The 27,634-nt window shown below is 42.4% G+C and overlaps 1 protein-coding gene across 1 annotated transcript; it reads left to right on the top strand.

The window, feature by feature from the left end:
- The first annotated feature begins 20,185 nt into the window (after positions 1-20,185).
- LOC115435074 (coiled-coil domain-containing protein 106-like) lies at positions 20,186-24,477 on the top strand. The gene is made up of 5 exons (XM_030157263.1): positions 20,186-20,420; positions 21,814-21,906; positions 22,011-22,157; positions 22,625-22,897; positions 23,334-24,477. The coding sequence occupies exons 1-5, from the start codon at positions 20,303-20,305 to the stop codon at positions 23,648-23,650; spliced, it is 948 nt and encodes a 315-aa protein (XP_030013123.1). The 5' UTR covers positions 20,186-20,302; the 3' UTR covers positions 23,651-24,477.
- The last annotated feature ends 3,157 nt before the right edge of the window (positions 24,478-27,634 follow it).

Genomic DNA, 27,634 nt, shown 5'->3' with positions numbered 1-27,634 from the left:
GACACACACACACATATATATATATATATATATATATATATATATATATATATATATATATATATATATATATATATATATATATGTACACTATTTAGCACAGCACAGTTTACATTCCACAATAGACTTTTATAACAAACATCCAAAGTGATCAATCCCAACAGAAGTCATTCTGTAAATGCACATTTATACTTCTGTACTTGGCAGCAGTTGTATACGTGGGGGTGCGGTCCAGAACTAATGGAACTAACGCTGGTGTGAAACTAAAGTGAACCTTTCCATACTTTCAACGTCCAACTCCCTGCTTCTATTCCTCTATTATACAGTGGATCTTAAATGAAATGTTCACACCTTCTAACCTGTATCTACTGGACACACAAATGCTGGGCACCAGGAATTAGTCCCATTCACCCCCCCTTACCCCCCCCAGTGCATGTGGACGGTAATGAATTGTCAGACTGTGACAGTTTGGTTCAGGTGAACGTTAGTGTCAGTGATGGAGGATATAGGAGGAAGAAAACTGACACAACCTGCTGTTGTTTTAGTTGGTTGTCCCCCCCAAAGGATGAAATTCATTGAGCAGAAGTAGGGATGTGACAACCAGAGGGGGGGTTGACCCCCCCACCCCCAACAAATCACACCGTATATGTTCTGACAGGACGACTTTGACCAAAGTTCTGGTGTAAAATCCCAGCCTTATTAATGTGAGTGTGGAACAGATAAGGATGAGAAACACCAACCAGACGGAGGAACCTGAGCAGGACTCACCTGGGTTCTTCTGGTCCCATTCACAGATCAACTCTGTTTGTGTGTCTGTCCTCAGTTTCCCAGCATGCACTGGCTGTAGTGGTGCAGGCCTATGAGGGGATGGAGTCGGTCCTGCTGCCCTACCAGTATTCTGGCGGGTTCCCGGACGTTCCCTTTTCAGTGGTTTGGAAACGCTCTGATCTGAACCAAACAGTTATTCACCTGCTGAAATACGACAATGGTGGCAAACTGAAAGAGGAATACCGACACAGTAACCGCACGTATATGAAGTCCAACGCTCCGCAATCTCGAAACCTCAGCCTCACTGTGAAGAAACCACAACTGTCTGACAGCAGCAACTACACCTGTAACCTCCAATGGGAAACAGAGAGGGGCGGGCCTAAAGAAGACAGAATGACACAAGTACAGCTGCAGGTCAAAGGTCAGACACAAACCACACCCACTACAGTGGACACAGGTCAGAGGTCAGATATAAACCACACCCACTACAGCAGACACAGGTCAAAGGTCAGGTATAAACCACACCCACTACAGCAGACACAGGTCAAAGGTCAGATATAAACCACACCCACTACAGCAGACACAGGTCAAAGGTCAGGTTCAGACTGGATTATTCCATTTAGTCTGTGGTTGTGGATGAAGGTTGAGCTGAACTTGTTTTCAGTCTGTTGCTGAAAACACACCTTGGATGGTTCTTGTTCTTCTCCATTTCATATGAACAGTGTGTGTTGTTGAAGTTCTAGAGGACTTTATTGTCTGTTCTAATCACTGTGGTCTGTTTCCTGTCAGATGACCAGGAGGAGGTGGAGGTCCAGCAGGGGGCGGAGTCTATCCGTCTGCCTTGTAAAGCTTCAGCCGATCTGCCTGAAGACACCACAGTGGACTGGACTCACTTTGATCCAGAACTGATGGTGGTCCACGTGTCCCGGAGTAAAACTGATGATCTTCAAACACAGGACAGGTCTTACCGTGACCGCACACAGATGAATGAAGACATGAGTCTGACTCTGAAAAAGCCCACAGACACAGACGGAGGTGTGTATATCTGCACCGTCTACAGGGAAGGAGACGTCCTGAGGTCTAAAGTCCTGCTCCAGGTGGTCCCAGGTCAGTGCTGGGGTAGACCACATGAAACAGCTCCAATCTGAAAACACACACCTTCTGCTGCAGCTCTCACTTCTGAGTCCAAAACATTCAATATGGAGATCCATGTCCTGATGATATTTCATACTGATGGAGAAAAGACACTGTTCAATACTCTGTCTGGATATACTACTGATCAATACTCAGACTACTGTCAATACTCCACCTGATCAATACTCAGACTACTGTCAATACTCCACCTGATCAATACTCAGTACTACAGTCAGTACTCCACCTGATCAATACTCAGATTACTGTCAATACCCTACCTGATCAATACTCAGACTACTGTCAATACTCCACCTGATCAATACTCAGACTACTGTCAATACTCCACTTTATCAATACTCAGGACTACAGTCAGTACTCTACCTGATCAATACTCAGTACTACAGTCAGTACTCCACCTGATCAATACTCAGACTACTGTCAATACTCCACCTGATCAATACTCAGACTACTGTCAATACTCCACCTGATCAATACTCAGTACTACAGTCAGTACTCCACCTGATCAATACTCAGTACTACAGTCAGTACTCCACCTTATCAGTACTCAGTACTACAGTCAGTACTCCACCTTATCAATACTCAGTACTACAGTCAGTACTCCACCTTGTCAGCTCTGGCTCTTTCATATGACCAACTGTCAAACAGGTTCACAGAATAAAACACATCTTTCTTTTCAGCTTCATATCTGCAGGTTTTCGGGTCCTTGATCATGTCTTTAAACATTTGTTAGGATTTGATTGACACGTCATCATACGATCATGTCTGAGCAGGAGTTCATGTTGGTGTTTTGTCGTCCACAGAGGGTTTTCCAGCCTGGGCCACAGCTCTCCTGGTTGTCTTTGCTGTTCTTCTTCTAATCCTTCTCGGACTTTTCTTTATGTTTCGAGGGTACTTTCTGTCAGGTACGTCCCATCTGTTCCTATATTACCCATGGTGCTGTTCTTCATCATGTCTGTCTTTGTCTCATGTGATTCTAGAAGCAGACTGTCACTCATACATATAGAAACCTACAGACCAAGTTTGGGATTGTAATGTGTGTGTGTGTAGTCGCTGCTGAGGAGGTCAAAGGTCAGGAGTCCCAGTGGACTGATCAGAGAAATGCTTCAGATCATGTGTAGAATTTGACTCAGACACAAACCACAGTCAAACTGGTGTCTGAAGTCTTTTTCAGACCTAACAGTCTGCTAGACTTGGGTCCATTGGGGACTCAGTTCAGTTGGGGGTTCGGTTCGATCGGGGAATCAATTTGATTCAACAGGGGTTCCAACATTCAAGTTTGGGCTGGGTATCATGGCCAGTTTCCATAATCAGTTCGATTCATAAGGTTCTGAATCAATTAATCACGATTTGATCCGATCCAATATCGATTCGATTCAGTATTAATTGATAAATTCAGATTAATTTAGTGATACCAAAGTACAATTTTGAGTTGTAATCTGATTATTTGAGTACTGCAGTCATGCAACACATCAATACTGGGATCAATATTGATATTAGAAAGGAAATAAATCTGACATTTTATCAGTAAGTAGCTGAATCTGCTCTGAAATAATGAACAGGACACAAACATGTCCATGTTTCTACAGCGGCTTAGAACGAGTTTCTTCATCATCTTCATTCTGTTTTATGGCTGGAGGCTTCTGCAGATGAAACCAAATGAACCACCTTTGATGTGAAAACCCCCTTAAACTGCTTCACTACCTTTTTAAATGACCAAGGGTTTTTCTGAACCGGGGAACAGGGGCGCTGCGCCCTCATACTTTCAGTTAGCGCCCCCTTACTGAAATTCAGATTTTTTTTTGTTTTTTTTCTACCCCGAAGCTCACAGTTATGCCTAGGGCTGCACGATGAATCAATTTCAAATCGAAATCGGACTTTTTAATTAGGACAATTTTTAAAAAAGGGAAGTCGTAAAATGGATTTCATCTTTCTCATGCCTCCGGGTCGCGTGCTTGCGGGCTACTGTAGGCTCCTCCTCCTGTCTGTGACAGCAGTCTGTCACAGACTAGGCTTGCGCTAGCCTATCACCACGTCGCCATTGGTGATGCATTTTCCTGGTTGGCGAAGTTGTTTTCAATCCATGTAGCCACAGTGGTGAAGGTATTTTACTCCTTATGACAGCGTGACATTCACAGTTAAGTTTAGCAAGTACGCTGTGGAGGAGGAATGTCAGTAGTGTGGAGAGTTTTCAGACTAAATGATGGTGATAAAAGTAACGCTGACTGCAAGTAACGTTAAAGACACAGACAGATACAGACACAGCGTTCTGTCCGTCCTCTGCGTACATTCCATCTGTTTTCCAGGGGCTCATGGATGCGTACACAGATGGAGAATACCACCGAGGCAACGGAGCGGTGTGGACCGCCGCCAACAGAAGTGAAAATGAAACTTCTGGCTCATTTCTCTTTTCTCTTCCTGCTGAAGCTTCACTTTTAAACCTTACCAGTGAAAACGCTGCAGTATTAGTATCACATTAGTGTTGTGTCCATGTTTGTTATTACTGACTTTCTTCTTCTTCTCAAAAAACTTTGCTCTTCTTCGTGGTATTTGTCCAGTATGGTTAATTCAGAGCGGCGCCCCCTGGTGGATTAATTGAGAAACGCTCATTCCACTGGTAAATTTATTTTCTATTGAATCTCATATTGAATCTCATGCACATCAGTGGTCAGAATAATTGTATTTATAAGTCTATCATTTATTGTTTTGTTACACATTAGATTAGAAATAAAAATAGTTTAGATGAAAATGTTGACTTAAATTAATTTTTTGTGATTTTTTTTTTGTATGAAACTGAAGCCAGATTGAACATATTTCTAAGCACAAAATGCACCAGAATGCAGGAAGAAGACTTCATTTTCCCCAAAATTTCCTGGGGGAGCTATGCTCATCGCCACGGTCCACTATGAACCCCATGGCAGGGACCCAGACTGGACCCAGACTGGCTGTGGCTTTTTGTGGCTACACTCATTTCTACTAACCACAGTGGCTGTATGTTTCATTTTCCTAGTGCAAGCACAGACAGCAGTCTGTGTAATGACCATGGACTTTAAATCTGTTCATGAGCCCACAGTACTTACAGCAACATAAGCCGTGGCTTCACACACACATCCCACAACTGAAATAGAACTGCATGGGGATCACTCATCTTCCGTTGTCCTGGATCCGTACCATACTGTCTTCTTCTGATCCGGGTCCGGGTCTCGGGGTCATCAACCTCAGCAGAGGAGCCCACACAGCCCTGTGCCCACACACATCCACCAGCTCCACAGATAGAATCCCTCCAGTGTGTCCTGGGTCGGTCTGTTCCACACACGGATCCCCCAGTTTAAACAGAACCACATGTGGATCACTCATATTACCTGGTCCACGTACACATGACTGATGCCTGTCACTGACTTACAGTGGTGTCACTTCTGTGGGCCAGGCACCCCAAAAAGGAAAAAAAAAAGCCTTTTTTTTTTTTTTACCTCCGCCAAGGAGGTTATGTTTTTGCCGCCGTCCGTCCGTCCGTCCGTCTGTAAGATAACTCAAATAGTTATGGATGGATTTGGATGAAAATTTCAGGAAATGTTGAAACTGGCACAATTAATTTAATCCTCTTACTTGCTAAAATTTTCATTCACAAATGTAAGTTCTGTAACAAAACCAAATATTATTTATTTTTTGTAAGATGTTGAACTTAATTTAAAGCTGTTCGATAAATCTGGAACCAAAAAGCTATAAAAAACCATCAGGATTTGCTCTGATTTGGACATTGTATTGTAGTGGATTCCCCCTGGCAAACTTATGTTATTTTCTTGTTGTATACATTGTTTGTATACTCTACTTCATTTTAAAGATTTAATGAAGAAAAAAATCTTCTGTGGGTTCATCACATGATCCCATCACAGATCTGAGGTCAGAGCAGTGCCTTGCATTGTGGGCTGCTCATGAAAATGACATGCTGACTTCTGTTGTCTTTTGTAGTTTTACCCAAAAATCAAAATCGAAAATCCAGTTTTTAGAGGAAAAAAAAAAAAAAATCAGGATTTTTTTTTTTGCCAAAATCATGCAGCCCTAGTTACGCTGTATACTTATAGTTACATGCAACACAGTACTTACACAACATGTAGTCTTTCCAAAAATGATCTTTTCCCGGCGAAACTACCACAGTAACAACACATGACAATGTGCCTGGTCATCAAAAACAATATAATCATTCCACAGCTATCCTAAACATAGAACACATGTTTACACGCAACTTGAGGAATAGAAAACTGTTGGTGTAAAGTCCCACTGTGCAACAAGTTGTAACACTGACTGTGTTATTTAAGATTGTTGTCCAGAACTTTTTCCAGTTTTAGTGCCAAAGTATGTTCCAGTCATCTGGACTTGTTCAAAGTGTGAGGAGGGTGAGCTGTGGATAGTGTGTGAACTGTTCTGTTAGATTTAGATTAGAGAAAAATACAGAAGTAGAAAGAGTGTGAAAGAAAAGAGGAGGAACGCTAGAGTGGATCATTTGTAAACACAAGCTTGGCCAATACAATGGATCTGTCACCTGACTTTTGTCTTCATTTACAACATTATTACACTTCCAACAGAACAATAAGTTACTCTTCAATTGGTTGCTATAAAAAATTGCAGGAGGGCCACTAGAGTTACAATATCCCTCTGAGATAGCCTGAGAATGTTCCATTTTTACCTCAGTTTTTCAAAAGGGAAACCCCCCCCTTCCACACCATCCCCCCCGCTTGGTCTCTTCGCTCCCTCTCCTCCCTGTGCTACCTCTGACTAATTTTTTCTAGAAAAACCCCTGATGACGTCGATAAAAATGAAGTTCTAATCGTTTATCCATCAACAGCAATTGGACCATAATCAGGGTTCTCACTAGCGTCAGTGAAGGTCGGGGGCCCCCCAGGACAGTGTCTGAGATTTGACCCACTCCGCTGTCTGTCCACCAGCGTAGCGGTGTTTTTGTGTGTATTCTGCTCCTGCTTGTGTGTACAGCTGTAGCCAAGAAAAGGCAGACGCCCAAAACTTGTGTCCAGAGCTTTTACTGCAGACTTCAGTGTAAAACTGTAACATACAAACAAAACATGTCTGAGTTCTGTTCTGTTACAGCACATTAACATAGCATTATACATTCAAATGAATGAGAAATGATCGCTAGCTCGATGCTAACATAAATGGAAAAATCCATAGGCATGCTAACGATTAGCATCTTCAGATTGATTTAAGATTTTACGTCTTTTATTCTAACAACAAAAGTTTCCATCACAGACAGGCTTGACTGTTTATTAGCACAACAACTGAACATAAAATACTCACAGACAAACGTTCTTTCTGTCCATACAAACACAATGACACAAACGTGTCTGCTACTTCCTTCCATGTCTGAACTGACTACGGTAACACCCAAAGGACAAAACACACACCACTGACACTGATTCCACCACCAGAGGGCCCCCTTTGACTGCTGCAACAACACAACATCACAGTGTGTGTGTGTGTGTGTGTGTGTGTGTGTGTGTGTGTGTGTGTGTGTGAGTGACGCTCCCATTATCCTGAATTTCGTGCGAGTGAATATTTTTCTATGATCATGTCTGCGTCAAAGTGTGGGAGCAACGCCAAACAAAGGGTAATATTGCATTGTTTTTTTGGCTTCATTCCTCAAAATGCAGGAAATAGTTTTTCAGAGAGTTAGACATTTACAAATTTTCTGGGGGAGGATGCCCCCGGACCCCCCTACAAAACTCACACCATGTATGTGGTGCACGCCGCAGGCGTGTGCAGCTTCCATGGTGCCCCTACGCTGTGAAAAAATCCTAGTGAGAACCCTGATAATATTTAATGTACACGACAAACTTACAGATGAAACCGTCATAAGACACAGAGCATGTGCTCACCTTTCGCATCAGCAGCACATGAAGCAGATTTAAGATAAGATAAGATAAGATAAGATATTCCTTTATTGATCCCACAATGGGGAAATTCACAGTGTTGTTAGCAGCATAGAAAAAAACATACACAGACATACACATACACATAAAAACAGTCATATAAATTTGAATAAAAAAGTGTTTAAAAGGAGAGTGCAAATATTGTTCGATATGATATAGTGCAAACGGTTATAAATATAAAAAATATATATATATATAAATATATAAATACGGATTGAATAACATAAGTGGAGTGGAGGGAGGGTTGTTATTACACATTGTGCATTGATCTAATGGGAGCAGGACTGGTTGTGCAGTCTGACAGCAGAGGGAAGGAAGGACCTGCGGTATCTCTCCTTCGTGCAGCGTGGGTGAAGAAGCCGGTCACTGATGGTGCTTTCTAGGGCTCTTACAGTCTCATGTAGGGGGTGGGAGACATTGTCCATGATTGATGACAGCTTCGCTGTCATTCTTCTGTCCCCCACCACCTCGACTGGATGGAGACTGCAGCCTAGAACTGAACCGGCTTTCCTCACCAGTTTGTTAAGTCTTTTCCTCTCTGCTGCCGTGAGGCTGCTGCTCCAGCAGACCACACTGTACAGTATAGCAGATGCAACCACGGAGTCATAAAAGGTCTTCAGGAGAGCTTTCTGCACTCCGAAGGACCTCAGTCTCCGCAGTAGGTGGAGTCTGCTCTGGCCCTTCTTGAAAAGGGCCTGGGTGTTGGCAGCCCAGTCCAGGTTCTGGTTCAGGTGAACACCCAGGTACTTGTAAGAGTCCACTATCTCAATGTCTGTTCCCTGGATGTTCACCGGAGAGGGAGGGGTGGCCTTGTGCCGGCGAAAGTCCACCACCAGTTCCTTTGTTTTTCCAGCATTAATCTGGAGGCAGTTCTGCTGGCACCAGGCCACAAAGTTCTGGTTCAGTTCTCGGTACTCATTTTCGTCTCCGTTGTTAATGAGACCGACAATGGCGGAGTCATCCGAGAACTTTTGTAGATGGCAGTTTGTTGTGTGGTGTCGGAAGTCGGCTGTGTAAATGGTGAACAGGAGAGGGGCCAGGACAGTCCCCTGTGGAGCCCCTGTGCTGCAGACCACAGTGTCAGACTCACAGCCTTTTGTCCTCACAAACTGTGGCCTGTTGGTTAAGAAGTCCACGAGCCATGGTGTCAGTTTCTGGCTCACTCCTGCATGGTCCAGTTTGTCCCTCAGCAGAGCTGGCTGGATGGTGTTGAAAGCACTGGAGAAATCATAGAACATGATTCTCACAGTGCTTCCAGGCCTCTCCAGGTGACACAGGGATCTCTGCATTAGGAAGATGACGGCGTCCTCAACCCCGATGTTAGGCTGGTAGGCGAACTGCAGTGGGTCTGCAGTTGAGCTCACCAGAGGGCGCAGATGACGGAGGACCAGCCTCTCTAAGGTCTTTGCCAGGTGGGCTGTCAGAGCCACTGGGCGATAGTCATTAAAATCCCTGGGGCGAGATGACTTGGGTACTGGTATTACACAGGAAGTCTTCCATAGCAGCGGTACCTTCTGCAACCTCAAGCTCAGGTTGAAGATGTGCTCCACAATCCCACACAGTTGGCCTGCACAGGATTTGAGGAGCCGAGAGCTGATGCCATCTGGACCGCATGCCTTCTTGACCTTGAGCCTGGCCAATTCTCTCTCTACCTGGGCTGTGGAGAACACCATGCTAGGTGGAGAGGCAGCAGGGTGGGTGGTAGAAGGTGCTATGGGTGGGCTGGGGTGTTGTGGGGGAGCAGCAGGATAGGGGGTTGGGGGGGCAGCAGGGAGGGGGATTGGAGGTTGGGTGGATGTGCTGGGGGGTTGTGGAGGAGTAACAGAGAGGGGAAGGGTTGGAGGTGCAGTGAATGTGCTGAGAAGATTGGGAGAAGCAGCAGGGGAGGGGGTTGGGGTGTAAGTGTTTGAGGTAGCTGAGGTTCCAGTAGAGGGGGGTTGCAGCAGGGCTGGTTGTACGGTGGGAGGAGGGGTGAGTGGTCGTTCAAACCTGTTGAAAAACCGGTTTAGCTGGTTCACCCACTCCTGGTCTGCAGCCAGTTCAGGTCTGGAGGAGTTGTGTCCTGACATTGTTCTCAGGCTCCTCCAGACGCCGCTGACGTCATTCTGCTGCAATTGTTCCTCCACTCTTCTCCTGTAGCTCACTTTCCCCTCTCTGATCTTCCTCCTCAGTTCTCTCTGCACAGAGTTCATCACCTCTCTGTCCCCCGACTTAAAAGCCCTCCTTTTGTCCTTGAGAAGGGCTTTTATATCAGGGGTAATCCATGGTTTGCTGTTTGCAAACAGTCTTACTGTCTTGGTGGGTATGGTGTAGTCTACGCAGAAGTTTATGTAGTCCGTAACACAGCTGGTCAGACTGTTGATGTCCTCCCCGTGGTCCTCACAGAACACATCCCACACTGTGGTGTCAAAGCAGTCTTTCAGGGTCTCCACAGACTCTTCAGACCAGATCTTTCTTGTGTGGGTGGTTGCTGGTTGTCTGTGTACTAGAGGCTTGTACACAGGGAGAAGGTGAACTAGGTCATGATCAGATCTTCCTAGGGGAGGGAGTGGAGATGATGTGTATGCCTCCTTAATGTTGGCATAAAAGAGGTCAAGTGTTTTATTTCCTCTGGTGTGGCAGGTGATGTACTGGCTGAAAGTTGGCAGCGTGGAGGAAGGAGAGGCATGGTTGAAGTCGCCGGTAATTAAGAGGAGGGCTTGTGGATGCTGTGTCTGCAGCCTGCTTACAGCTGAGTGGAGGACCTCGCGAGCTGACTCGGCATTAGCAGAGGGAGGAACATACACTGTTACCGCAATAACATGTGAGAACTCCCTCGGTAGATAATACGGCCTCATGCTAATGGCTAGCAGCTCAATGTCTCCACTACAGAGTTTTTCCTTGACAGTGATGTGCCTGGGGTTACACCATCTATCGTTCACAAACACAGCAAGCCCCCCTCCTTTCCTCTTACCGCTCTCCCGTGTCCTGTCTGCTCGTATCAGCCGGAACCCGTTCAGTGATACATTAGAGTCCGGTGTTAGCTCCGTTAGCCAGGTCTCTGTAAACAGCATCAGGCTGCATTCCAGGTATTCCCTCTGGTGCCGTGTTAGTGCGGTTAGCTCATCCATTTTGTTGTAGATGGATCTCACATTCCCGGTGATGATGGCGGGGAGGGTAGGCTTGAAGCGCTTCTTCTTATTCCGGCACATAACACCCGATCGACATCCTCTTCTCCTTCTCTTTAGCTCCTTGGGAATGTTAGGCCTGTAGCCAGTTAGCTTCTCTGTGCTACAGAGGGCTAACAGCTGTTCGCGAGTGTAAACAATGGAATGCCGGCTGTTTGTTGAGTCTGAGGCTGTTGGTGGAATGAACCAGGTGAGAAGGAGCAGAAAAAGCGCAGCCAACACAAAAGTTTGAATATGCATGATGCACTCCGTTGTAGAAATTAGTGCAAAATTAGTCCACAAACAGAAAAAAAAAAAAAAAAAAAAAAAAGATTTATTTCTTCCACAATAATAGAGGAGGCATTCAAACACCTGGACCTTTGTGTCTAAACCAGGGCTGTCACACATTCAGCCCAGTTTGATCTGAATCAGGCTGCACCAGGAAAACAACAGCAGAATAACACTGTCAATTATATCAACTCTGGAGTTTTGTCTTTGTTTTAGTGTGAAAAATGTAAAATTGCTCAATGAAAATGTGAATAACCTGAACACCCCTGTACAACCACAAAAATAAGTGTACAGTTCCAACACTACTAAGTCTGATCTTATCATTTCCACATGTGCATTCACACGTACAGATCACAGTGGATCTACGAACACACAAGACATTTAGGAACAGGTGGAATATTGACATCTATAAGTTATAATGTTATTGCACTGTTTCCAATAAAATTAGAATAAATATTTCTTCATATGAAATGTGATTTATTCTTGATAGATCAGGTGGAATTGGACTCAGTATGTAATCCTTGTTCTGGGTCAAAAGTGATTGAATGGGAATAAACAGAGGAACATGTCCCAAAACTGAACTGTTCCAACTTCATTGAACACAGTGTATTTGTCCTGGTCCGACCCACTTGAGTTCAAACTGGACTGTATGTCTCCCCTGAGCTAAAACGACTTTGACACTTTTGATTTTCTCACATTCATCTCACGGTTTGGACTGGACCCTTTGACGGGCCGAACCCCCCCGTCTAAACAGAGCAGTGTGAATATCCCAGTGTGATGGCAGTAGACAGGTGCTTTGTCTGTTCCTCACACACAGAACTGCTCCTTGTTGTGCACCTGCTCTTTGCTGGCACTAGCAGAATGGATTTGAACATTAGTGGTAGAGGTGAAGGGGTGGAGATGCTGCCTCTGAACCAGTGCAGCTGCAGCCTTTGCTTTGACCTCTGCAGCTCTTCCATGTGCTTTCACTACCTGCATATTAGACACACACAGTTTGGGCTGCTCATTGAATGAGCTGCCATGCTTCTAAGACAATGCTGTCCACAATATGTTTGGTTCAGAAGGAGATTATGTTGGAACAAAGCACACTACAGCAGGCCAGCCAATCAGGTGTCTACTTTTGTATTTGTCTGTTCTCAGTCCAACTGGTGGAGGTGGATTCAGGGGAGGAGTCTGTCCTGCTGCCATGTAAAACTATAGCTCACCTGACAAAGAACTCCAGACAGATCAGCGTTATGTGGAAGAACTTAGACAACGATCAGCTCCTTGTGCATAAGTACGGCTCTGGAAAACCTGATAAACAGGACCAGGATTACAGAAACAGAACAGAGATGAAGAAACACTGGCTGAGAACTGGAGACTTCAGTTTAACCCTGAAACACCCAATGGACCGGGACGCCAGAGAATACTCATGCATCGTCTACAACAAAGACAAGGTCCTGAAGGAGAAACGAGTGGTGCTGAAGGTCAGAGGTCAGTGCTGTAGACAGAAGATGAGAAAACTAAAGGTGTCTGGATTATCAGACACAAATGTCCAATGGAGTTGAACTGAGAATAGGAGTTAACAGTTGAATAAGCAGTGGGTTCTGCTGATGATTCAACACAGACTGAACAAATAGGACTTAGAACTGGATCCATGGCAGATGTTTTCCTCTACTGTTGTCTGATGGTATGGGTGTTGTTCTCAGTCCAACAGGTGGAGGTGGATCCAGGGGAGGAGTCTGTCCTGCTGCCCTGGAAAACCACATTCCATATAGAGGACGTCAGTCAGCTCACAGTGGAGTGGACGGACGATGATGACAGGAAGGTCCATGTGTATGAGGACGGCTCTGACAGAACTAATGAACAGCACAATAAATACAGAAACAGAACAGAGATGAAAGAAGACCCACTGAGAACTGGAGACCTCAGTCTGACCCTGAAACACCTCACAGACCTGGACACTGACACCTACACCTGCACCGTCTACAACAGAGACAAGCAGATCCTGAGGAGGAAACAAGTGGAACTGAAGGTCAAAGGTCAGTCCTGTAGACACAGGTCATTCCTAGTTCTAGAACACTGAGCCCTTCTTATGCTGCGTTTCCACTACGTAGAACCGGCTCGACTCTGGTACCAGGTCCTATTCCAGACCGTTTCCATTCCAGGATACTACTCACTTTACAGTACCTGGTCGTCATAGCGATGCAGTGCGTTACTTCCGTGTCGTCTGCTCACAGTTGCTGATAAACTCACTCGTTGCGTGTTGTCTGGTCAAACTCATGCTGAATTTTTACGTCTGAACCTCCTGGACAAACTATGGTGTAGTTTTACAGACTGTCATCATGTGAATTAACCTACCGACACATGTACTGTAAACTACTGCATCTGTTTTTGTAAAAGGGTGGGGCACAGACACCACTCTGACCAATCAGTGGTCTGCAGTGTTTACACAGTGTCACCTTTTAGTATCTGGTCCCCAGTCCTGGAACCTCGGCGGAGGTGATACCAAAAAAGTAGTACCAGGTACCAGATTCCAGGTCCTTTTTCATAGTGCAAACACAAAAAGACCGAGTCGAGTCGAGTCGATCCCACGTAGTGGAAACGCGGCATTAGAGTCAGCATTCTAGACGTGGGTCAGTCCTCTAGATACAGGTCAGTGTGCTGAAGGGAAACCAAAAACACTGCAGCATTAATTAGTATGAAAATGACATAAACAGCTCTTTCAAAACTCTGAAAAATGTCCTTATTATTTTTTCCTGACATTCCAAAGTAAAATGTAATTAGTCAAATATTTTCCATCCAGTCTCATATTAACACTATATAGATCAGGATGATAGCATCAGCTTATGGGTTTGTTTCTACAGTCCTCTGACACAACAACAGAAATATTCCTTCATTTTCCAAACTGTTGAATCCTCTGGAGGGTTGCAGGGATGCCAGGGCCTATCCTGACTACCAACAAGGAAATGCACGGTTTACTCGGAATATTTGTCTAGGTCAGCGCTAACATGTAGAGACCCACAACCATTCACTGTCACATTCTTTTGATTTAGACTCACCAATTAAGCCATAAAATGCATGTGTGTGGATGGTGGGAGGAAGCCAGAGGACCTGGTCTGAGAAAGGCCACCACCAGCAGGTTTATGTTTGTACAAAGTCTGATAGAAGACTGTGTGCTGTGAAAAATGAGGGGGAATTCCAACCCAATACCCGATAGTGCAGTGGTTCCCATCCTTTTTTGCCTTGTGACCCCATTTTAACATCACACATTTCTGGCGTCCCCAAACATTCAAAACAGAGACTTTTTTTTTTTGGTAAAATTAATTTGTTTTTGATGATGTAATAGTTTTGTGACAGTTTGATTTTTAAGGTTTAATTTATTTATTTTATATTATTTTATTATATTGTTGTTTTGTTTTTTTTTAGGGGTGCCAGCCAGGTCTTTCTCCTGACATGTAAGATGTGAAGTTAGTCAGTTTAAGTCAGTCTTTTGTGTGTGCTCGAGTCTTTGTTTTGGTTGGTTTGTAAACCCTCAAACTTCACAAAGGATGTGAGTTTTAATTAAACCCACACCCTACACATTAAATGACAGAAACAAGAAAGCACACATTTAAACCATTTAAAATTCAAAATCATATATTAAACAATGAATGCACAAACTTAAACCAAGCACAAATTCAATACCCAGCCCCCCCCCCCCCAAATCCAAACTCAAAAAAATACACCAACCAAGCGAAAAATCCAACTCAAATGTTTCTCAATTTATCAGTCTTTTGAAGGAAAAAAAGAACAAAACAACAGTTCAGTCCATTTAAACAAAAAAATCCACTTCAGGTTTTCAGTTTTCTCAAAAAAGCAGAAAAAAAAAATTCAGTTCATTAGTAGAAAAAAAAAAACAAGAGCACAGTTCAATTCAAGGCTAAAAAAAAACAAGAGAGCAAAAAAAAACAAAGAAAAAAAAAAATTCAAGTTCTCACACCACTCCAATGTCCGGTCACAGTCAGTCAGTCTGTCATTCAGTCCAGTCCAGTCAGTCGGTAATCCGGTCCGGGTTTTGCTGCTGGCTTGCTGGTATGTGACTGTCTGTGCTGCAGTGGGATGGATGTGATGAGCCAAAGTAGTGATGTCACAGATGTGCCGAGGCCTCGAAGCCTGTGTCCAGTTATGGAGGAGGCGTTTCCGCCAAGCGCGTATCGAGGCTTGCTTCATTTAGGGGAGGAGCCGCAAATGTTGACGTCCGAAGCCTCGTTGCCCGGCTGTACCACGTGACTGGTTCAGGAAGTGGTTCAGAGGTGGTTCTATGTGGTTCAGGTCTGACAGCAGAATAAAGCCCTCAGGCTCTGTTCAACATGTGGGTTTAGGACTGAGAGTTAGGGTCAGAGCAGAGTTTGAACAGTTTGGATAGTTTGGAAACTAGAGTTTGGACAGAGTTTGTATAGTTTGGAGAAAGTTTGAAGAGTTTAGAGAGAGAGATCATCTGAAGATTTAGGAGAGGGAGAAGAGAAGGATGAGTAAGAGGATGGAGCCAGTGAAGAAGAGGAGGATTTCCCCTGTGGGAACATTTGGATTTGATAACTCCTGATAAGGTCAAATAAATGTAACATTATTTCAGACACATAAGGTTTACTAATCTGGAGTACTGGGAGAGACAAAAAATGACTGTACCCCAGTTTATATCATCTGGTTCTGTTGTTTTTGTGCATCTTCTGAACCATGTGAAAGGGTGTTTTCAAAGGCAGGAGAGGTTGTGTCAAAAAAAAGAAAGAAAGAAATCACTTCAGACCAAAAACTGTTGAGAAACTGATATTTCTGAACAAAAATAAATCAAATCTCCTCTGTCCTGTACATCATTGTCCAAGTTACACTAGCATGTTCAGTGTCCTCTTCCTAGTTCCACAAGTATTTTCACTGTCTTCTACCTGCTGAAGTCATGACATTTTCCGGTAACACTTTATAATAACTATACACTATTAAGCATTAGTTAAGCATTGGTTAAGCATAATTTAAGCATTAGTTAATCCTTAATTCCTCATGAACTCATCATGAATTCACCATTAGTAATGCATTACAAAGCATTAGTAAAGACAGCTATAAATGCTCAACTAATACATTATTAAGCATTAGTTAAACATTAGTAAAGTGCTTAATTCATTGTTAACTCATCATTTGTAAATAATTAGTTATACATTACTAAGCATTAGTAAACAGTTATAAACATTTTAAACTCAACCCATTTATAAGTACTTAAGCAGCAGTTGAGCATTAGTAAATGCTTAATTAATCATGAATTCATGATCTGTATGGCATTTATTATGCATTACTAAGCACTTAATAAACCTGGTTAAAATGTTTTGTTACTCATTGATAACCTCAGTTGTTAATACTTTATAAAGGGTTAGCAACTGTGTTAGTATATGTTTTACAAACACGTATTCTTACTCAATAAATAACTTATTAATGCGGTTACTACTCATTAGTTACCCATTAGTTAAGTATATTCTGTGAGCCCATCTAAAGTGAGGACTATCTATGCTTTATAAAGCATTTATAAAGCATTTATAAATGACACAGAAGCAAAGATATACAAAGTGTCAGTTTTATTTGTCACAAACAATACAAGCTCTTTTAAATACACACTTTAAACAACTACAATCTATAAAATTTCAAGTAAACTTGACAAACATCTTCAAATAACAACAGTGTGTGATCGTATAAAATAGAAAAATAAAATACAAGCTCTTTTAAATACACACTTTGCAATCCTTAACATTTCAAGTAAACTCCCCCAAGGAGTACTTCATCATTCACACACACCCGCTCTTCTTCCTCCCTCTCCCTCCCTCTCTGACACACACACACGCACGCACGCGCGCGCACACACACACAATGACTATGTGGACTGAATGGCTTGCCAAAAAACAACACACTACCTGTATTTTCTTGAAACGTCATGAATTAACCTACCAAATGCACCATGACCGTGCTTTTTGGCAAGCCATTCAGTCCACTCAATGACTGCAAGGTGGTCTTGAAGCAAGGATTCTGTTCGGTTTCCCCTGAGCCTCCAAATCTTCTCTTTGTAAGTTCTCTAGGCCCTTTCGATATGTTGGGTATGGGCTCCAGTAAGGGGCTCAACGTAGGACCTGCTATGGTTTACCATGTGGTGCACATACCCTAATACAGGGAGCACACGGTAAGCGCGCCACTGATCACTGATGATGTTGGACCCAACCCGCACATGTTGGGTGATCAGAGGCACCAGATGTGCTCGGTTTCTCCGCTCTACCAGGCGTAGAATTGGCCTTCGAGAGTTCTCCTTTACACCAAGCATCCCAAAGACCCATTTTTTCCAGTTCCAGGCACCAGCCATTCTTCCTCTCCCATACTGATGCAGAAACAAAACAAATATGTAAACAGATTAGGTACAGTATGAACAAATACAAAACATCGGTTGACTGTATTTCATAATCATGGGAAGTAAATATTAGTAATAAACACCTTTCGTTTGTGCCGAAAATGGCTCTCATCGATGGCGACAAACTCCCGTCTGCCGCCCATCCTCTGACCTGTACGTCTTCTCATTTTTTTTAATGCCGTTACACACACTCCCCTTAATCGTTTGGCCATTTTGCTCAGGGTTGCTGTGCTACCCGCAATGGTGTCATCTAGCATGTCGATCTGCCGCAGCCGTAGCCCCTTAGCAAATCTATAAAGACAAAAAATAAATAATGTTTATCGTTAACATGTATTCACATAACATTTACAAATTAATAAGATAATCTCCTAACGGATCCCTGTGCGCCACACACAAGGATCTGTGTGTATCCTTGTGTGCCACTGTTTGTACCATGGCCTATGATCTAATCAGCAGATGCAAGAGGATATATTATACAGAGCACTGCTTCTCAAACGTTTCATGTCGAGACCCCCCAAAGTCATCATATTTGAACTGAGGACCCTCCCACCCCATCTGGATACATATCGTGAAGTGCAACAATACCCAAAAATGGAGTGTGTTGTCTAACCTCAATGTGTGACCATGGCATGCATCAGGTGCAAACATATCAATTGTCTCCATACAGGGGTTGGACAAAATAATGGAAACACCTTCACCTCAAGATGATAATGCCCCAATCCATACAGCTAGAATTGTTCAAGAATGGCATGAGGAACATTCTAATGAAGTTGAGCATCTCGTATGGCCGGCACAGTCCCCAGACCTCAACATTATTGAGCATTTATGGTCAGTTTTAGAGATTCAAGTAAGACGTCGATTTCCACCGCCATCGTCTCTAAAAGAGTTGGAGGGTATTCTAACTGAAGAATGGCTGAAAATTCCTTTGGAAACAATTCACAAGTTGTATGAATCAATTCCCTGGAGAATTGAGGCTGTAATTGCCGCAAAATGTGGACCTACACCATATTAAATTATATTTTGTTGATTTTTTAAGGTGTTTCCATTATTTTGTCCAACCCCTGTATATGGCCACTAATGAGACATGCCCAAATACGGGTATACTGTATTATTATGACATCAGCAATCTCCATACACACACAAGGGACAAGCCAGGACTGACAGCGATCCGCGCCCTTGCGAGGTCACTTCCCGCCCTCAGGTGTCTTACTAGTAGTATAGTTTGTTACTTTTGATGCGATGATGTGCCTTTTTCATGTCTTTTTTCTAGATGTCTTAAGATTTCAGTGTCAGCTGGAGATCCCACTAAAACCATGTGGGGACTCTTTAGAACCACTGATATTGAGGGAGAGTGAAGGACACTGACTGAAGGACACTGAAACCGAACCTGACATGCTATGTGCACAGATTTCAGTAACTCAACCTAATCCAAATAATTCATAAAACATTCCATGCATGATTTTTCATATTGTATATTTTATGGATACTACAAAGACACTGGCAATGTAGTGAGCTGTGAGCCTATGACACATGTTTAATGATACTGCTATTACTTGGTTACCTGTAGATAAATTCCATCCAATTACGGATGGGTATTTTTGAGTGGCTGAAGATGGATTTGTGCCTGACCGAAATTTGTTTCACTCCATGTTCTGGTCGTTGACAGACCCTAGAAGAATAGCAACATGGGAAAAAAAGAATGATAAGAAGAATGATAACAAGGAATTTATTTATTCATTCAGTCATTCATTCATTATTTAATTGCTCTAAATCACATGTTCTCAAAGTCTTTATAACTCCTAAATTGACAACCATTAGACAAGGTTTTGTCCTGCAGTTACCCATCTGCTATGATTTATCTTTTATTACACGGAGTGTAACACAAAACTAATTGTCATAGACCCCCTTTGGGTCCCGACCCACAGGTTGAGAACCACTTGGTTAACAGAGTAACAGACCTAATCTGGGGAGAGACACCACCTCCCTGCATAAACCCTGCAGCTTCATATTAAGCTTCCCCAATAAATTCAAATTTAAGTATGCAATCCCATGCAAATGCATGACACAATTAGACAGACAGACAGACACACACACACACATTGAAGTTATATGATGATATAATTGGGCTTCTTACCAGGAATACTGATCTCGACTGTTTGTCCTCCTCTTCAATTTCATCTGATGATGGCATGTTGTGCATTTAATTTTCCTTTTAAGAAGTTTCTTCTTTTGAAGCCACTTTATTAGCTTCAGGGCTTTTCTTTTTGTCCTGTCCCCACTAATAAGATTCTTAAACTTTCTGAACCTGCTCATTGTTTCAAACGTGCGGTCTGAAGTGGTTTAGAATATAAATAGAATAAAAAGAGACTCGGGGTGTTTTTCTAGAGCTGTGTTATCAATATGAGAAAAATAAAAAACCTGCGGTCTCACTCTCCAGAACCGCGGAGGAGGCTGGGACTTGTAGGACGCTGGGACGTGTAGGACGCTACTGCGCATGCTCTTACCGTCAAAACGGCTAGTGCGCATGCTCCAAAATGCGGAAGTCTGAGAGAGAGCCATATCACGCTGGAGAGATGGCAGCTGATCATAGAGGCAAATAGGTTGCAGAAATGGAGTTGTCCTCACTGTCAAGTGGGCGCGTCGTTGGTACGCGGAGACGGAACAAAAAAAACACTACGGAGGAGAGTGACATTTTAGCGGTGGAAGATGGAGATACCGTCAATAGTGGTGAGTACATTTCATTTTCATGTTTCCCTTCCCACATGGAATACAACCCCGGAACGTGTATTACGTGTTTGCTTGTGCGTGTGTTTGTGTGATCTAGACTCTAGATCAGGGGTCGGCAACCTTTAACACTCAAAGAGCCATTTCCACCCAGTTTCCACGGAAAAGACAACACTGGGAGCCGCAAACACTTTTTGACATCTGAAATGAAGATGTTAGCCTATATATACCGTAAATTCCGGACTATAAGCCGCTACTTTTTTCCCACACTTTAAACACTGCGGCTTATACTCCGACGTGGCTTATACAACGATTTTACCGGTACCACGGCTTGGTGCTGCCGCAGCACACCTCGGGGCCAACGCTAGGTGCCGTTGCACCGCCGTACCATGGCTCGGTGCTAGGTGCCGTGGCACCGCGGTGGTGCCGCGGCACCGGTGGCACCCAGTTGTAGTACTGCAGTGCCACGGCACCTAGCGTTGGCCCTGAGGTGCCGCGGCACCTTGGTCGTACCATGGCACCTGGCATCATTAAATGTTCTATTTACTACAGATATTTTTCTTAGATTTCTTCTTACTTGGCCTACCAGGGGTTGAAAGTCTCGATAAATGTACGGCGTTTTGGCGGGCTGTCGGAGAGTGTGACGCATATTTTGAGCGACGAAAAATAATACTATATATATAATTTTATTTTAATATTTTGAGATCACAATAATCTTACAATTTACAACTACAATTAAACAAACGATCAAACACAAATAAAATACTTTGTTCAGATATTGTGCAGTTTTGGTGTCGCAGGAAATTCCGCGCATGCCGGCTGCCGGCTGACATGTCAAGTGCTGTCAAACGTCTCTGAAGAAGGCGAATGCTGATCACCGAAATTGCACAAGGTCTGAAGAAAGAAGTTAAAAACTTTGACTTAATAAGAAGACATGATACACGTTTTTGAGACAAATAACATACACTTCAATCGGACACTTATAATTTATTTTCCCAAGCCACGCAGAGCCGCAACAGAAGGATGAAAGAGCCGCGGGTTGCCGACCCCTGCTCTAGATGCTAGAGGGAGCATGGAGTCCCCGGGTTAATCGTTAGGAACCAAATAATGGACCCTTATGGAACTGTAAGAGTGTACAAACCATTTGTACGTTTACGGGGCCAATCAAACATTGACTTCATGTATAGTGGGGTCCCAGGAACACAAATGCCATTAAATGGGGGTCCGTAGCCTAATGCATGCCAAACTGGGAATTTCTTGAAATGAAAGTTAATGATAATTAGTGCTACAGGCCTACAGATGTTTAATATGTGCCAATTTGGTGCCCTTGAAATGAAAAAGTTTGAGAACCAGTAATCTAGATGATTCATTAATACAACAATTTACTCTGTATTAGGTATGAAGGGAGGACATGCCAAAAAGAAGAAAGCAGCAGTGGAGAATGAGGAGATGGATTCTGTGGAAGAGAGGCTCATCGCAGATGCTAGTGGTGTGTACTGTACCCTTTGATTGACTTGTATCCCTTTGATGTTTACTGTACTGTGTGCTAGAGCTGTAGTAGTATGACTTGACCTGAACTTTACTTTCCATTAGGTGTGTCCATTGCCCCAACTAAAGTCCTGGCAAACAAAACAATTGCAGACGAGTTGGAGCTGTATAAGTTGAAGGCAGGCTGGCAACAGGAGAGGATTGATGAGCTGACCAGGGACAGAGATTTTCTAAAAGAACAGTTGGCAGCAGGTACGTCAAAAGACACTTTACTATAATAACTCTGGACACAACTTAAGGCCACTATAATTGTATTAGATATTGTTGTATTATATTTTATTAATTTTTGTTTTCAGAAATTAACAGTGGCCTGGCTCCCTGCCAGGCCACTGTTCTTGGTCTCCGCAACCGTTCTGTGCACTGCATACAGACCCGTCTTGTTTGTAGATAGTTCTGAAGCCCTCAAAAGTGTTCATTTAACTAGTAAGGGGAAGGGTCTGGGGGCGTGCTTTTCTGGTTGAAGGAACACAGCCAACCAGTTTTGTATCATTATTCGTTTTGGAATCATTGAGGTGGTTGATTTGAGTTGTGCATCACTGGCCCACAACAACTCAGATAAACTCAATAACTGTCAAACTATATGAATGCATACAAAACAAGCTTTAAACTCTTTCATGTGAGATGATGCCGCATGTTTGATTTCTTTCTGTTTTAAATAGCTCTTAAAAAAGATGGTGCAGCATCCACCTCCACCCTGAACACAGCACCCAACTCCTCCCAGAAACGCAAGACTTCACGTTCCTCTTCTGACGACTCAATGGAATCGTCCTTCGACAGTGAGAGCGAGTCTGAGTCGGAGTCTGACTCTGTCTCTCCTGACTCGTCTCCGGACAAAAAGAAGAACAAGAAAGACAAGAAGAAGACAGGGAAAGGGAAAAAGAAGGTGAAAAAGTCGAAGGAAAAGGAGATGGGCCCAAAGGCACGTCAGAGAGGTAAAAAATAAATAAATAATAAAAACACACAAATAAATAAATGCAGACATTGTTTAGCTATGAGTGTCCCTGCCCATTACAAGCTAACCATCTCCTCCCATTTATATTGTATGAAAAACTATGCAAACATTGCCAGATCGTTCACGATGGGAGGAGGGGCTAAATTCAAAGTCGACAATACAAAACAAAGATATTAAAGGGACAGTTCAAACACAATTACATTTTCCCCTATGGTTACCCCATGGAAATATGTATTTATTTTTTGTCAGCCAATATCTTGATGATAGTCGTATTTGGTTATAGTGGTTAACTGTGGGGACACAAAGGACACTGTGTGCATAATATAGATTGTGTGTGTGTGTGTGTGAATGTGTGTTTGTGTGTGTGTACACCTTTTAATGTGGATAAAACTAATTTAATGTTCTCTGTATTGTAGCCCTAAATCCAAAGCAGGCAGTGCTCAGGTATCAAAAAATACTAAAGGCATTCCGTAAAGGAGGGACCATGAGTGCTGCGTTCTCAACCGTCGGTGTAGATCGTAACACAGTGGTGGCCACTGCACCCATCGCTCAGCTTTTTATCGCTTCACCGAACAAGTACAAGGACATCTTAGATGGTCACAAAACTGGTCGTGTAAAACTGTCAGTGTTGGCTTCTGAGTGCTCTCCGGCAATTGAACAGGATTCTGCTATAAAGGAGAATGTGAAAACACTTAAAAACAACAACAAGCTGCTGCCCCTCACCAAGAAGTGAGCTTGGGCTAGGGTGTACTGTGAGAATACCGGTCAAGTGGGCACACCAACATAAAATTTGATATTTTGTCCAATATTTTAAAAAAATGTAATATTTGAAAAATGTTACGCTGGTGTGCTCAGTTGTCCTCACTTGACCGGTTACCTACTGGAATAGCACTGTGATCCACTTGTGTACTGTGATCCACAAGTTGTTTTTCTTTGGAGTGTGATTGCTCTTTGTTTACAATTGTGTATTTAATTGGGCAGTTTTATTAGTCAGATAAGAATGTTTTATTTTTCCACCATATAGCCTTGGAGCTGTACACCATGTAGCCTGTGAGCTAGGGTGTGCCAGTTGATTTTTTTACACACTGTTATCTAGTGTTATCTAGCAATATTTGAAAACGGTATATTTGTTTTACTGTAAAGCATTTAGGGCAGACACACACCAGAAGTAGGTGGCTGCCTGATTCTGGGATTCCGCCAATGTATTTCAATGGGAAACAAGCGGATTCCTCCTTCTGCAACTTTTACCGTTCGCAGGAGGAGGAATGCACTCGTTTCCCATTGAAATGCATTGGCGGAATCCCAGAATCAGGCAGCCACCTACTTCTGGTGAGTGTCTGCCCTAAAGGGATAGTTCACCAGTTTACTTGAAATGTTAATGTTTCCAAAGTGTGTATTTAAAAGAGCTTGTATTTTATTTTTCTATTTTATACGATCACACACTGTTGTTATTTGAAGATGTTTGTCAAGTTTACTTGAAATTTTATAGATTTTAGTTGTTTAAAGTGTGTATTTAAAAGAGCTTGTATTGTTTGTGACCAATAAAACTGACACTTTGTATATCTTTGCTTCTGTGTCATTTATAAATGCTTTATAAATGCTTTATAAAGCATAGATAGTCCTCACTTTAGATGGGCTCACAGAATATACTTAACTAATGGGTAACTAATGAGTAGTAACCGCATTAATAGGCATTAATAAGTTATTTATTGAATATGAATACGTGTTTGTAAAACATATACTAACACAGTTGCTAACCCTTTATAAAGTATTAACAACTGAGGTTATCAATGAGCAACAAAACATTTTTAACCAGGTTTATTAAGTGCTTAGTAATGCATAATAAATGCCATACAGATCATGAATTCATGATTAATTAAGCATTTACTAATGCTCAACTGCTGCTTAAGTACTTATAAATGGGTTGAGTTTAAAACGTTTATAACTGTTTACTAATGCTTAGTAATGTATAACTAATTATTTACAAATGATGAGTTAATGAATTAAGCACTTTACTAATATTTAACTAATGCTTAATGTGTTAGTTGAACATTTAAAACTGTCTTTACTAATGCTTTGTAATGCATTACTAATGTTGAATTAATGGTTAATTCATGAAAAATTAAGGATTTACTAATGCTTGACTAATGCTTAGTAATGAATTAGTTGAGCATTAATTAGCAACTAATGCTTAAATTATGCTTAACCAATGCTTAACTAATGCTTAATAGTGTATAGTTATTATAAAGTGTTACCCATTTTCCTAAAGTGGCAAAAAAACCCATTACACAACCTCCCGCATTTACTACCATTTAGGGGAAATTTACACACAGAATACATTCAATAATATTTTATTACACACATATGTGATAATGTATGTAGAGAAATGATTTGGTCATACATTTTGTGTTCTTCATAGTCATTCCACAGAGCCAGAACAGACCCAAAAATTCAATGCATCCCACATTCTGTGGTTCAGATCCAGCTGCCTGTGAATCTACACATGGACAGTAGGTGGTTTCATGTGCACATGAAGCCTCCACAAATGAACCCTTTCTGGAACCAGTTGGCTCAAGTGGTTCGATCCCTCATGAGGCTTCATCTCACCATCACGAAGCCAAAGGGTGAACGGATGGAGATGAACGGAGTTGGAAAGAGGTCCGAAGGATTCAGCGGACGTTGTGGTGGGGTTAACTACCGTACTGTTATTTTAGTTCCATGAGCTGGAGCTACGACGCTTCCAACTACATGCTGACTCAACCACACCGCCGAATATGGATATGGGGGGGGGGGGGGGGGGGGGGGTATTTAAAAACTGCCGCCAACTGCGGGCAAATGAGGTGGTGACACCGTTGCGACGATTTCCAGGATGGATCAGGAAGCAGACAGGCATGTAACGGGTGGAGGGGGTATTTGGTGCAACTAACCAAGTTGTCACAGTTTGCTACTATGTTGCAAATAAACGTTCATTTTAGGTAACATTTAGTCTATATAATGTCTATTATTGTGGACAGAGGCAGTAAATCAGGTGTAGATTACTGCACAAAGAGAGAATTGTATTTTCCTTGGTCAGGATCTGTCCAGTCAGTCCAGCTGTGATTTACAAGGAGGACAATTAATACTGAACAAACAAGAACTGAAACTATGAATTATGAAAGAGCTGCAGCATCTGAAACTGACCACAATGAACATGTGACACACAAACAGAACCACAGTGCTGCAGTTTCACACTCACAGTTTGTCATGTCTGTTATAATAATAATAATAATAATAATAATAATAATATCTTTATTTATATAGGACCTTTACAAATGAAGTTTACAAAGTGCTTTGTCAGACAAAGCAGAAGGGCACAACAGCAGAATACAAGATGCAAGAAAAGACACTAAAACAGAAGCAACACAATAACAGAGATATACACAGCAAACGCAAAAACATGACACTTCAAATAAATTGAGTGAATGGGAGTAAAGAGGGCAGGGATAGCGTAACATGATGCTGTCGAATCAATGCAAAAATGAAGGAGTGAGATTTAACAACATCATGTATGAGAATATAAATGAACAACCAAACAAGATAAAATTAAAAATTAAAAAAATAAAAAGGGACAAACGTCACATAAAGGCAAGTCTATAAAAATGTGTTTTCAGAAGTGATTTCACAGACGTCAGTGATTCCACAGCCTTATCTCCTGGGGCAGGCTGTTCCAAAGTCGAGGGGCCCTGATGGAAAAGGCGCGCTCACCTTTCCATTGAAGCCTTTTATGTATTGTGATCGACTCGCTCAACTCAACATATATTTTTTATCAGAAAGTTTTTATTTTATTTTATTTTTTTATCAATTACTAGAAATTTCAGGCGACCCCATTTGAATTCCAGGTGACCCCACGTGGGGTCCCGACCCCAAGGTTGAAAAACACTGCGTTAGTGACTGTTTTCAAAAATCCTGTTTTCTTTCATGTTGTACATTCAATTGTGTTTAAAGTGTCGTTAAAAACTGATGCGTTAAAGGTGAAGTTGGTGGTATTTACTCCACCTAGTGGTGAACTTGTAGACTCAGAGAACCAACTGAACTCTGCTCCCCCTCTCTTAGGGGGGACCCAAAAACCCTCCCAGTCCTTCACTAGTGTCAGTCTTTCTTGTCATTCCTTCTGGTCTTTTCTGTTCAGATTGTTGAAACCACTTCTTCAACACGTTTGTATAAACTGGCTTTGATGGAATGACACACTTGGATGAATTCTCCTTTTACTCTGTGGTTTGTTGGTTACAGTTTCCTTGTGCGACATTGTCTTTACTGATGTTTAATATCCTCACAGTTCCTTTCAAATCCAACTGGATCATATAAAAGGAGTATGGTTATTGGCTGAACCCTCAGTGAGTCACTCCTATTATTGATGATTTCCCCAAAATCCACAAACATCTGAGGAAACCACCTGTGAATACAGCATGGAGCAAATCCAATCAATTCTCCAGATTGAAGCACATCTACAGATGAAACTGGAGTTATTCACACATGTGTTGAACAGACATTTTAGTAGCAGTCATCCCAAACATATGACAGATAACATACCAGCAGGGCAGTCTGAGACTGAACTGGAACTGCTGTGATCCTGATGACATTCACAAACAGACTCAAAACTTCAGACACACACACAAGTACTTGGTTCTGCTGCTGATTCCATCATCACTTAGAACTGGATCCATGGCAGATGTTTTCC

Source organism: Sphaeramia orbicularis, chromosome 16, assembly GCF_902148855.1.
Source record: "Sphaeramia orbicularis chromosome 16, fSphaOr1.1, whole genome shotgun sequence".
Classification (NCBI taxonomy): Eukaryota; Metazoa; Chordata; class Actinopteri; order Kurtiformes; family Apogonidae; genus Sphaeramia; species Sphaeramia orbicularis.
Note: the sequence above shows the minus strand (reverse complement) of the source record. Positions and strands in the feature narration are given on the sequence as shown.

Coding starts and splice junctions, on each gene's coding strand:
- LOC115435074 (XM_030157263.1), top strand. CDS start 20,303: ATGGAGTTGTCCTCACTGTCAAGTGGGCGCGTCGTTGGTACGCGGAGA. Junction 20,421..21,813: donor TGGAGATACCGTCAATAGTG/GTGAGTACATTT, acceptor ACTCTGTATTAG/GTATGAAGGGAGGACATGCC. Junction 22,158..22,624: donor AAAAGAACAGTTGGCAGCAG/GTACGTCAAAAG, acceptor TGTTTTAAATAG/CTCTTAAAAAAGATGGTGCA.